At 36.0% G+C, this 13338-nt stretch overlaps 1 protein-coding gene across 4 annotated transcripts in view; it reads right to left on the reverse strand.

The window, feature by feature from the left end:
- Positions 1-13338, reverse strand: part of UVRAG (UV radiation resistance associated) — a 332821-nt gene that overhangs the window by 232098 nt on the left and 87385 nt on the right. For all 4 annotated transcript variants that reach the window (XM_070383686.1, XM_005902497.2, XM_070383687.1 and 1 more), the window contains one exon: positions 12150-12235. In XM_070383686.1, the coding sequence (XP_070239787.1) occupies positions 12150-12235 (86 nt within the window). The remainder of the gene's footprint in view (positions 1-12149; positions 12236-13338) is intronic.

The following is a 13338-nucleotide window of genomic DNA, read 5'->3' on the forward strand; positions in this document are numbered from 1 at the left end:
GGGGTGTGATGGTAAAGCTTTAATTTGCAGTGACATCTTAAACAAAGCAGTCTTAGTAAAGTAACCCTGTGAAATCAAGCCAGAACTGAAGGACAATGGCAGGGACAGAGAACATCTCTTGGGCAGAAGACTATTCATATATTTAACTGCCCTCAAAGGATGCTCCTTACCTCTTTATCTCTTTATACTGATTTTATACACCTCTTTCACCATTCTAACAATATCTGAATGAATCTGGCTATTGCTCCAAGCCAGAAATTCTGAACATTATTTTGGGGAGGCTCATTTATTTTACCTACTGTGTTGCTACCTCTGTTGAACATTCAGTCTACTAGAGAAAATGGGCTTAGCAGCATGAAGAGCCTACAAAAGGTCTTAGTTAAGGACCATGAGACATATCAGTAACTCATGACTACTGGTTAATTCATTCAATAAACTAGTTAATTTACCACACAATGCCTTTAAGTGACTTTATTAGCAAGCACTTTGTCTACAATGAAGTATTTAGATGTTTTATAGTAAATATATACCATAATTGTGGAGGAACATACCCAAGATTAGTATTAATTATCTTAGAAATGGTGACTTAAAACTACCATTTAAAAAAATTCTTCCAAAAATCTACCTATTATTCAGTGATTATCCAACTGGATTGTATTTCATGCATTCATTTAATAATTTTATCATTCATTCAGTTAACAAATATTTACTAGCATCTACTCTGAGTTAGGTCCTATATATGCTGGGGACAAAATATAAACTAGAGCTCTAAATTCCCTACACTTATGTATTGGTCTGTGTTCTCCGTTCTCATTCTGAGAAATATTTTAAAGACAAAAGATATATCAAATATTTTGTTTCAGTTCACACACAAAAAAGCATTCAACTTCTGCATTAGAAAGCATCCTATCCAATAATATAACTAAATTTCTAACTGGTTTCTGGGCTTAATTAGAAAATCTGCTGTAAATTGCTGAAATGATTAAAAGAAGAATTACAAATAAAACTATATGTGCTGTTTCAGCAAAAAATTTAAATATCTAGACAAAGTACATGGTTTCCTAGCAAAAAAAAACAAATTATCAAGAATAAACCATGGAGAAGAAGGATAAAAGAGAGCAAATAGCACTAGAAGTATGAGAGTCAGATTTATCATCATAAAAGTCACCTGAACTAGATGATTTAATAGCTAAATTCTCTAACAAACCTTTAAAGAATTAAAAATCCCCAAAATCATTTAATATGTTTCAGTTTATTATGATACTAATAGCTAACAAATATAGTATTAACTAATTTGAGCACTGTACTAAGCACTTCATATTAATTCACTTCATCTCCCAACAACCCAATGAGGTTATTATCATCATTTTACAAAGGAGGATCACAGAAAAAGATGAAAAGCGTCCCAATTCAATTTCAGGATCCAGGAAAGATGATTACCTATCACATCCTCCTTCCCACCCCCTCAAAAAACAACAAATACTATATACCAATCTCACTTGTAGTAATGATCAAAAGAATAATCTATAACTAATTAGTAATACAATACCAAGAAATCTGCATACCTTTTTGCAACTATAAATTAAAGAAAAACATATAACATTAATAAATATGAAAAGGCAATTCAAAAAATTCAGCATCTATTGCTTTAAAAAGTTAAATAGGAAGAACTATCAAAAAGATTTTCCAAAATTAACAGAGAATATTCTGAACAGTAAAATACTGATCATTTTTAATTAAAACAAGAATTGGACTAAACTGCTCGCTATTTCCATTACATTTCAACATTAATTTTAAAGTTCTAAAAGGTGTAGTAAATGCAGTAAAGATAGGAAGACAGTATAAATACTGCAAAAGAAGAGATAAATCTATCCTTCTATTGATAATGAGTATATGGCCAAGAAAATCAGAGATCTTTCCTTAAAAAACAAGAAAAACTAACTTGATACCATCACTGAGTATGATTTTTTAAAAATTACAGTTTTTCCCTATAATAGAAATGAGTATACAAGAATGGAAATGGAAAACATTTTATTAAAGAATTGTGTCAAAACTATAGCATATCTAAGAACAAACTTAATAGAAAGGCACATGACCGTATGAAGAGAACTATAAAATCTTACCAAAGGATTGAAATAAAATTTGAACAAATATAAGACATATCATGTCTTGGATGGGAATACTAACATAAAAATGACTCTTTGAGACCTCATGGACTATACAGTCCATGGAATTCTCCAGGCCAGAATACTGGAGTGGGTAGCCTTTCCCTTCTCCAGAGGATCTTCCCAACCCAGGGACTGAACTCAAGTATCCCATATTGCAGGAGAATTCTTTGCCAGCTGAGCCACAAGGGAAGCCCAAGAATACTGGAGTAGGTAGCCTATACCTTCAGCAGATCATCCCGACCCAGGAATCGAACTGGGATCTCCTGCATTCTTCACCAACTGAGCTATCAGGGAAGCCCCCATAAAAAATGACAGCTCTCACCAAATATAAAAAGTCAATGAATATAAAAATTCCCGTTAGAATTCAAGAAAGTTTTTTTTTTTTTTTTTAAGAATAGGATAAAATAACCTTAACCTTCATATGGAAGAATAAAGTTCTGAGAACAGCCAAAAATAGAATGGAAAAAGAAGAGTAGCAAGAGGGGTACTTGCCTTACTTGGTATTAGCATACCAAAAAACCACTGTAATTAATCTGAAATTGGCAAAGAACTACACAAAAGGATCAGAACAAAAGGGAATCCAGAAATGAACCCCGGCTTATATGAGCTTTTAGTATATGACAAAGGTGGTATCTAAATTCAGTAAGAAAAGGAAGTTACTGGCACAACTGGATATTCATCTGTAAAGAAAATGAATTTCTATCTCAATATATGGAATATCTACACAATATATTTAAGAATAATTCCAAATTGTATTAGAGATTTAATTTTAAAAGTAAAATAATATAAACCTTAAAAGGAAACTTGAAAATGTACATAGAACTAAAAAGGAAGAGACTTCTGATAAGGCAACTATACTCCAATGTAAAAAATACCTGTTTTTTTTTTAAAAAAAGAGAGATACGTCTTAAACCAAGACAGAGTGCCCAGAAGACATCCAAGGAAAACCAAAATTATATGATATGACAAATATAAACATTTTGTATAAGGAATACTAACTCAAGATGTAACTGAGAGATTTGGAAAAAATACCAAGGACTTTTAAAATTATATGAAAAACACAAGCAACTCAATTAAAAAGGCAGGTAAAATATTAAGAATAGGTAAATTCACAGAAGAATACTGAATGGCTAACAAATCCAGGATATTCACTTTCACTTGTAGCTCAGACTAAGCACTGGTACTGAAACTCATAAAAATTAAAGTAACACTGAGGTGTTGTACTCATCAAATTAATAAAAATCGCATAAAAAAAGATGATACCCATGGCCAGCAGGGCTTCAAGGTAAAGAGGAAAGTCACATATTATATGTCCTCTTTGGGGAAACAGTATGTTATTTTTTAAAATTAAAATTATACATGTCCTTTGACTTAGAAACTCTACTCCTGAAAATTTAATACACATAAATAGAAACATGACAAATATAAAAATATATACATATATAGATACTTACTCCAGTATTGCACATAATGGCAAAATGAACAAATAAAAAACCAGAGCCAAAGTAAAGATTAAATGTCTATCCATAGGGTGATGACTGAAAAATATAGTACACCTCACCATTGACTATTAAGAAATCATTAAAACAGTGAACTGAAGAGATCTGTACATGGAATGTTAAACAAGAAAACAAAAGGTAGAGTTAAGCATATAATATCCACTCCAATTTTGTCAAATAGTGATATCTATGACCTATACATAGATATCATAGGAAAAAATGTGAAATAGATACACGACAGATTGTTAATATGGGTACACAGGTGACTGGGGTCATGTCAACATGTGTTCTGTGTTTGGATGGTATCTTATTCAGTTCAGGCTGTTGTAACAAATACCACAGACAGGGTAACTTATAAACAGAAGTTTACTTCTCACAGTTCTGGGGCTCAGAAGTCTATGATCAAGGCACCAGTTTGGTTGGTATCTGGTGAGAGCCTGCTTCCTGGTTCACAGTTATCTTTTCACTACATCACACAGAGAAAGGGACCGGGTCTCCCTAGGGCCTTTTTTATAAGGGTACTAATCCCATCTATGGGGGCTCTGCCTTCATGATCTAATCATCACCCCAAGGCCCCCACCTCAAAGTACCATCACACAGGGGATTAGGTTTCAATGTATCTGTTTGAGGTGGGGGTGGGGGACCACAAACATTCAGTCTACAACAGGTGGTTCTGGTAGTGAGGGAAAGAGTTTAAGGAAGAAGACAAGCCAAAAACTAAAAAGAAAGGGGGAAAAAAAACACTGTACCTAAAATTACTCCAGAGTTTGTTTAAAATTCTATCAATATTTTTGTAAGTATATATGTGTCTGTGTGTGTATATATAGAAAGATGAATAAAAATAAAATGTGCTATTACACATAAATACCAATTTTGTTTAACTAAGACTTACATTAAATACCTAAACATTTTCTAATATCTAACTTTTTAATTTTACATTTCTATTGAAAACCTTCCTAAATCTTGTCACATATCACTGCTCTCTCACGCAGACTTTAACAAGGACTACTTTATATTCCACTGATGGTTTGGCATCAACAGAGCGTAATGGAAGAACGCACACGCGCTCTTCATTCAAACCAGCTTTAACACTTACTTACCTTGTGGTGCTAGACACACACTGGTCTAAGCCTCAGCGTCCTCATGTGTTAAATGGAGAGAGCATTAGTGAAAACTAACACGGGATGCTTAATAATTCTCATTATTAACTTCAGTCAGGAACTATAGCATGGAGCTGTACTTGGGTAAAGCTGCTCACACACAGAAGAGAGATGCTAGCTATGCCTTTTTTCACTTAGTCTGTCTCTCTTCACAGCTGGGCTATTTCTATTTCTCCCTGCCCTCCTTTTATATGAAGTAGTGACAGAGGGCTATTTACAAATCCAAACATAGTGAGTATAAAGATAGGACAGTAGCTAATATGATTTACCATTCAGTTATACTCCAGAAACAAAGAGTAAGGCACAAACAGATCACACTGTCAGATGTTGCTTCTCCTTGCTGTCAGTGTGTCTACCTTAACAGTAATCCTTTTAATTCCCCTCATTTATCAAAAATGAGCACACAGACACTGGGTCTAGTGTCTACCAAGAACAGAAAACTATACGAGTCTTAGGATATAAATTTTGTGACATTTTTTGCTTACAGTCAGGTTCTTAATTATATTCTCTACATTTGCATTTACCTCTTAGGGAAAGACATCATTAGGAGGGGAGAGAGGAGAAAACTCTCCCTGCAACCTAAAAGTTGGTCATCGCATTCAAAACTTAAAGATTATAAACAGTTACACCCTTACACATGTCATCCTCCCCGTTTTCTAAACATTACAGCAAGAATAGTTTATTTGATATGAGCATTCCCCTTCTATAACTGAAATTCTGTAGGAGAAAGTATTTTCTATCAAAGTGGGGGGTGGGGATATGGCAACAATGTACCAGATAAAGATCTTCCCCAAAGAATCTGCATAAGGAATAAGACCACAAGTCACAAAATCCTGAAATCGTTATGTTGAAGGCAGTGGCAGAAAGAAAAGAGGCAGCTGAATCTTTATGGACCCGATTGTATTTTCAACACTTTTTTGATAATGGTCGAGAAATTTTTTACAACTCTCATTTTACCAGGTACAAACCAGAAACAGGAACAACAGAACCCAGTTCCCTATAACCTGAAGAACAGTTTGAATTGATCAATTAAAACAGCATCTCTTATCTGCTAAATATACTTGATATGTAGCCGTCGTAGGACTAATACAAGGATCAACAAAAAGAGGATTCTTTTCTAAAGGAGCTCTCAGTTTCCGGGTGCTAAGCAGAGAACAAATCAGACAATGAAGAATTAATTACAGCAGCACGTGCTCAGTAAAGGCTAGCTACTACTTGCTACTAGCTCCTAGTGGCAGGAGGACTTGAAAGAAGAATATTAGTTCCTCTGGACTATTTAGAACCATGTCCTTTGAATACCAAATTAAGAAGGAAGGACTTTATCCTCTATGTGAGAGCTCAAAGATTTCTAAACCATATGAGTGACAAAACTGATATATCTTTGATCATTCTGGCAGCAATGTGGCAGATGAATTGTACTAAAACAGTGTGAAAAAATAAAGTAGTAAAACATGCTGGTTATGAACACGAACTCAGGAGCTAAACTAGGTTTAAATACAGACTAACATGAACCACCTGTATAACCTTGGATAAGCTACTCAACTGCTTTGTGCTTCAACTTCCTCATCTGTAAACAGGAATAAACATTTCTAACCACATGGGGTTGTTGTAAGAATTAAAAGAGTCAATTCATATAAATCACTTAACATAGTTCCTAACACAAAGGAAATGCTCAATAAATAAATCTATTAGGACTTTACTGGTGGTCCAGTGGTTAAGAATCCACCTACCAACACGGGGGACATAGGTTTGATCCCTGATCCAGGAAGATCCTGCATGCCGTGGAGCAACTAAGCCCTTGTGATAGTTACTGGGCCTGCGTGCCTAGAGCCTGTGCTCCACAACAAGACAGGCCACCGCAACGAGAAGCCTGCACGCCACAACGAAGAGTAGCTCCCGATCACCACAACTAGAGAAAGCCTGCACAACAAAGACCCAGCAGAGCCATAAATAAATAAATGATTTTAAAAAATAGTATCCATTAATTGCATGAAAGAAAAACTCAAAGTAGGAAGATCAGAGGTCAGGAAATAGTCCAGGAAAACAGAGGTGAGAACAAACAAGGGTATGCTCAGTAGTGTGCTGAGATGCTGATGATACTACTAGAGAAACCAGGGAAAACAAAAGGGAGAGAAAGATCAAGCCAATGTATGCAGATTAAACCAGACATGTTACGGTTGAGGTTGCTACAGCACATGCAAGTCTACTCGTCCCTGGAAACTACAGAGCAGAAATCCAAAAGAAAACTTGAAACTAGAGACATAGTTTTGAGAGCTATTAACATGTGGCTGTGGTGGTTGAAGTTGTGGTAATGTAAAAGAGTCCTTAGGGAGAAAGAGTAATGCAGGATCCACAGGACCAAGGGCTCCGGGATCACAACAAAATCCACAATAACTCCAACATAATGTCAGTAAGAGGGAGAGGAGAAAACACAGCCCCATGAAATGACCCCTCCCTTCAAGTAGTTTTCAGTGCCATCAGGGAGACAAGACATGCACATGTTAAACAATTTTTATCATGATTGTTAGAGGATTAACAAAAGTAATTCTAAAAACAGAGGTGGGAGGCATTAGAATGGCAAGAACAGAAAGGGAAATTATGCAGAAAATTGGAAAACCTAGCAGTAATAATATAAAGGGAACACTGGCATAGAGAAGAAAGCTAACTTCAAGGTGGAAGAAGTCAAGGGGGAAATGAAGACTATTATTTATTGCATGTCTACTATGTGCCAGTAACGGTCCTATGATCTTTTAATCTATTTAATCTGCTTTAATTCTCATAATATGTCTATGAGACCAAAATTACCCCCATTTTACAAGAACAGTTTGAGGCATACCAAAGTTAAGAAACTTGCCCAAAGTAACCTGGCGGTTTAGGACTAGAACCTAGATGAAGGACCAAAGCCCATGGTTCCTCCACCATACCTCCATTTATTAAACTGGTGAAAGGAGGACACATCAAAAGAGAAGGAAAAAACAATGAAAACTATACTCAGAGAAAACAATTAGTCTCGCTTAGTTCAATACAATAGTTACCTTTCTGAGAAAGTATGAAAGGGAAAACAAAATGAAACAAAAACATTTTTAAACACTAACAATGATCTTTCAATTCCAGAGGACAGGTAGGATTACAGCCATCTGCTTGCTTCCAGTCTTGCCCCTCAGGTCTCTTCCATAATCATCATGGTTAGAATTCAAATCCACACTCCTGAGCATGCCACTCATCTCCAGGCAGCCTTTCAACAACTCCCCATCACCAACACAGTAAACAAGAAATAAAACATTTCAAAAATCAACAGATCCCAAAAGAGAAAGCTGTTTATAGACTCGTTAACCTAGAAGGAATAATAATAAAGAGAAGAAAAGTTAACTTCTAAATTAAAGGCTTGCTTATAATTTCTGGGCTCCAAAATCACTGCAGATGGTGACTGCAGCCATGAAATTAAAAGACGCTTACTCCTTGGAAGGAAAGTTATGACCAACCTAGACAGCATATTCAAAAGCAGAGACACTACTTTGCCAACAAAGGTTCGTCTAGTCAAGGCTATGGCTTTTCCTGTGGTCATGTATGGATGTGAGAGTTGGACTGTGAAGAAGGCTGAGCCCCGAAGAATTGATGCTTCTGAACTGTGGTGTTGGAGAAGACTGTTGAGAGTCCCTTGGACTGCAAGGAGATCCAACCAGTCCATTCTGAAGGAGATCAGCCCTGGGATTTCTTTGGAGGGAACGATGCTAAAGCTGAAACTCCAGTACTTTGGCCACCTCATGCGAACAGTTGACTCATTGGAAAAGACTCTGATGCTGGGAGGGATTGGGGGCAGGAGGAGAAGGGGACGACAGAGGATGAGATGGCTGGATGGCATCATTCACTCGATGGACATGAGTCTGGGTGAACTCCGGGAGTTGGTGATGGACAGGGAGGCCTGGCGTGCTGCGGTTCATGGGGTCGCAAAGAGTTGGACACGACTGAGTGACTGATCTAATCTAATCTAATCTATAATTCGTAAGTTTACTTTTCTCATTTCAAAACTGTAAAATAAAGGAAATTTCAAATGCCAGTTAAAGAGCAACATTGACACCTTGTGGTGAACATCCTGAAGTATGAAATGTGATGAGTGAAGGGTCTCCTAATTAAATGTCTGCTTACATGAAAACTAATGCTTAATCCAGGGATTTCCAAGGGTTAGGAAGCAGAAATCAGTTACCATCACACATACTTGATGTAAATTTGGAAAGAGCTGCTCTTTCTTTGCAACACTGGAATTAGTCTAAATTCCTAACTGTTGGCAGAAGAGTACAACCTTAGGTCATTGTTTTCCTACAAAATATGGTACAACACATCCATCAGAAGGGGCTATAATGCTAGCTAGGGTCATAGATGCTCCAAAAGCAGCCTTTAGTCAAGATTTCCTATTTTTTTGTATGACATTTACAAATAAAAGGTGGGACATTATCAATTCATAGTAGCTACCAACACAAAAACACAGTGAGAGTTACTAACAGGAGACATGGGTTCTAACCCTGACTCCAAACAGTATTGAGAATTTTGTGGAGTAAGTCATATTAAAAAATTCAGACTCTGTATTTTCACATAAAATCACAGATCAAGAAGTAACAATTAAAAAAAAAAAGAAATCATCAGGAAAGGAAAAGATATATTTTTAAAAATTACTCCATCCAGGAACAATGTTGCCTGAGTTGAGGAGGGGAAACAATGAACAAAATTGATTAGCACCACATTAACTTTCTCAGCAATCACTTTATATACAGCTCATGATAAGAACAGTGGGAAGAGAACTTTTAATCGAGCAGATACATGACAATTACTCTGAACTGTGAATTAGCAAAGAAAGTTCCATCTTACTCATTAACATTGACAAGTACAATTTAAAGTTTCTAGCTCCAGAGTAACTTTCCAGGTTCAGCCAATTTACTTGATAAACACACATTAGATTTGGTTCAGAAAAAAGTATATCTGTGTTACCAGCTAAAAATGATTTACATAAAGGTGATGAGCAAGCAATTATTAACAAGGTTATTCAAACTGCTGACACACCTAAGGAATCTAGAAGGCACTCCAGAAGTGAAACTCCCGAGACATTTCATTGCAAGATCAATGTTAATTAACTGAACAACTACCAAACTAATTTTATGATTTTGCATTTATGGAGGGCTCTATGACTCTGTGACCCCATGGACTGTAGCCTACCAGGCTTCTCTGTCCATGGGATTTTCCAGGCAATAGTACTGGAGTGGATTGCCATTTCCTTCTCCAGGGGATCTTCCTGACCCAGGGATCGAACCCAGGTCTCCCGCATTGTAGACAGACACTTTACCGCCTGAGCCACCAGGGAAGCATTGTACCATTATGCTACATGCACCCAATAACCACCAATCTAGGACAAGTCAGAGCGTGAAAAGGGTTTGCAAATTTTGTTTGCCAGAAAACCTTCATACCAATCTCTAGTCTGGCTCTTACTTGGTGTGTGTCCCCTCGCTAAGTACTGATAAGTAATTGACTGCCCCTTGGCCTCAGCTTCTACATGGAAGACAAAAGCTGATCCCTGATGTGGGAGCACAGAAAACTTCTAGGAGAAAAAGGTAATAGATGTGAAATGCTTGTAAATTAAACAAATTGTAATACCACTGCTTCTATGTTTTAGAATATCAAAGAGGTTAAATGAATTAGGATAAATCAAGGATAATTAAAGTCACAGGCAAGTCAGTCAACACATTCTCCACTATACCAAGTTGATTCCCAAGATTCCACAGTCTTTCTTCAGCTCTTATTCTCCTGGATCATTATTGTACAGAGCCTTCAGGAAAGGAAAGTGAAGGTGCTCAGTCATGTCTGACTCTTTGCAACCCCACAGACTGTAGCCTACCAAGCTCCTCCATCCATGGGATTTTCCAGGCTAGAGTACTGCAGTGGGTTGCCATTTCCTTTTCCTGGATCTTCCCGACCCAGGGATCGAACCCTGGTCTCCTGCACTGCAGGCAGACGCTTTACCCTCTAAGCCACCAGGGCCTTCAATACCCCTTAAATCTCTATTTTCTTAGATTCTATGATACTACCTTTCCCAAATTCTCTTCTTCTCACTGACTCGGTATTTCTTTTGCTTTTAACTTTACTGATTTCTCTACTAACATAATAAAATCTCATACTTCAAAAATATCTTTAAATATAATAGTATCTATAACTCTCATTTTATTGAGGAAAACAGGCCAAGAAATATTAGTGGCTTACTCACAATTCAAACTATTTCTGTGCATCCCTCTTTTCAATACTTAAAACTCAATGTAATCCAAACTGAATAGGCTCAAAAATAAGAGTTATATATTTTGACACAACTTGTTTTCTATCGCTACCATTCAATTACTAAATTCTGTCCATTCTGGTACATATCCTAAGAAGTCAAAGTATCCCTCAGGTAAAAATCAAAGGACAAATGTGTGTGGTTACTTTAGTTGAAATCATTGTCTCTTAAGAGCAATTTACATAGTCCATATGACCAAACTCTCTATCATTCTGTATAACAAGATTCAAGATTTGCAAAGGAAAGGCTCATTTAATAACGTTTACAAAATAAACAACCATCCAATTGGACAAGGGTCCAATCATCTTTCTGGACTCTTCCTCCAGCAGATATATAGAGGATGTCTAATGGTCTGAAATTTATGATGTGTTATATAAACATTAGGAAAAGACTGCCAAAATCGAGTTTCAATGAACCATCTGTCTGAGTAGGGTGAACATAGGTTGAGTGTCACTGTTAACTTTATTTTAAACTGCATTTATTTTGGTAGCCTGCCTCCTGGGAAAATGTCCTTGATGATCTACCACACTGAAAATTAAAACCAAATTTAAAAATCATACAAAATTAAGCCCAGACATTAGGAAAATACAGAGCTGAAGCAGTTAAGCCTAGCAGGTCAAAACTCTAAGCTATGTCTAGGGCTATTGGACAGCTTTTGTAAGTAATGGCATCATTGGTAAAATTTTGATAAGTCTAAATTTATACCTCTGGTTTCTGCTCTTTATAGTGCAGAAGACCGGACACAGCTCATGTCCCTACTTTAAGATCACTAGCTTCCAATCATTCTCTTCCACTGTCCACAGGGAAAAAATGGCATTTGAAAGGCTTTGTAAAAGAGATAAACTTAAATAACTGTAGCTACAAAATTTATGAACCTCTCACTAAAAAATGCTGTTTGAGTAACAGCTTCCAAAGCTCCCATACATTTCCTCACACTGAAATGTCACAAACTCAGAATGAGGAAGATTCTTTAGAAAATGCAAGAGGACTCTAAGAAGTTTCTTACCGCAGCAAAGAGAAGACATCATAAGAATTGCGAACACAGTTCTGATCCACCTGAAGAAGAATATTCTTCTGAGCATTTGAATAACCCTAAAAGATATTGATCAACAAATTAATCAAAGTAAAACAAAATATGTGTCCAAATTAATCATGATGTTTGTCTTTTTTAAATTATGATTTAATAATAACTCAGTAGATTCAAATCATTAAGAAATTAGAAAAAAATTAAGAAACACTTTCACATAATTGAAGTTTAACATTTTAGCCAAGTGAATTTAAAATAAATTTCCTCTAATATTTTCCCACAGAAACAATGTTTCACATTATAAATTTTGGTGAACTTCCCAGCGAAACCCCAGAAGTCTTTTTAACATATTATGTGCCTGAAGAAGAGTATTAACAATAATATTTCAAGTATGCCTAGCCAACATATGTAATGTTTTTATGGGAGAAAAGGCATTCCAAGTTTTAATTAGGAATACCTGAAACAAATATTTCCACTCAGTAGTGTTAAGGTGTTGGGAGCAAGGATGGTTTCTACAGCGAACACAGCACAATTCCTTAAGAAGAACAGAACAGCTATCTGGCATTTCAGAAAAGCAAAGTAAATAGTAGTTAAGAAAAGAGGACTCTGGACCCAGATGACCTGGATTACAATTTAAGCCCTTAACACACCAGTTCTGTAACCTTGAGCAAGGCACCTAACTTCTTTCAGTTTAACGTTGGTTTCTTATCTATAACATGGAGATGATAATACTATCTACCTCACAAATTGTCATGGGAATTAAAAGAGCTAATATTTGTAAAATCAAAGGTATGTATAAGCACTGTATAAATGCTTGCTATAATGCTAATAGAAGCATTTTCCAAAAATTACATTGCTGCAGATATTAAAAGGTTATTAGGAGAATATTATGAAGAACTTCATGCTAACAAATTTGAGAACTTAGATTAATTAGACAAATTCCTTGAAAAACTACAACATGCCAAAATTGATGAATAATAGCTGAGTAATAACTCTATAACTATTTTTAAGTGAATAAGTAATTGAAAAATCTTTCCACAAAAATAGTCTTGGTCCAGGTTGCTTCACTGAATTATATCAAATGTTTAAGAAATGTCATCAATTTAGTACAAACTCCTAAAACAGAGTAGAAAGGAACAATTTCCAACTACATTACTGACACTAAACC

The sequence above is a fragment of the Bos mutus genome, chromosome 15 (genome assembly GCF_027580195.1).
Source record: "Bos mutus isolate GX-2022 chromosome 15, NWIPB_WYAK_1.1, whole genome shotgun sequence".
NCBI lineage: Eukaryota > Metazoa > Chordata > Mammalia > Artiodactyla > Bovidae > Bos > Bos mutus.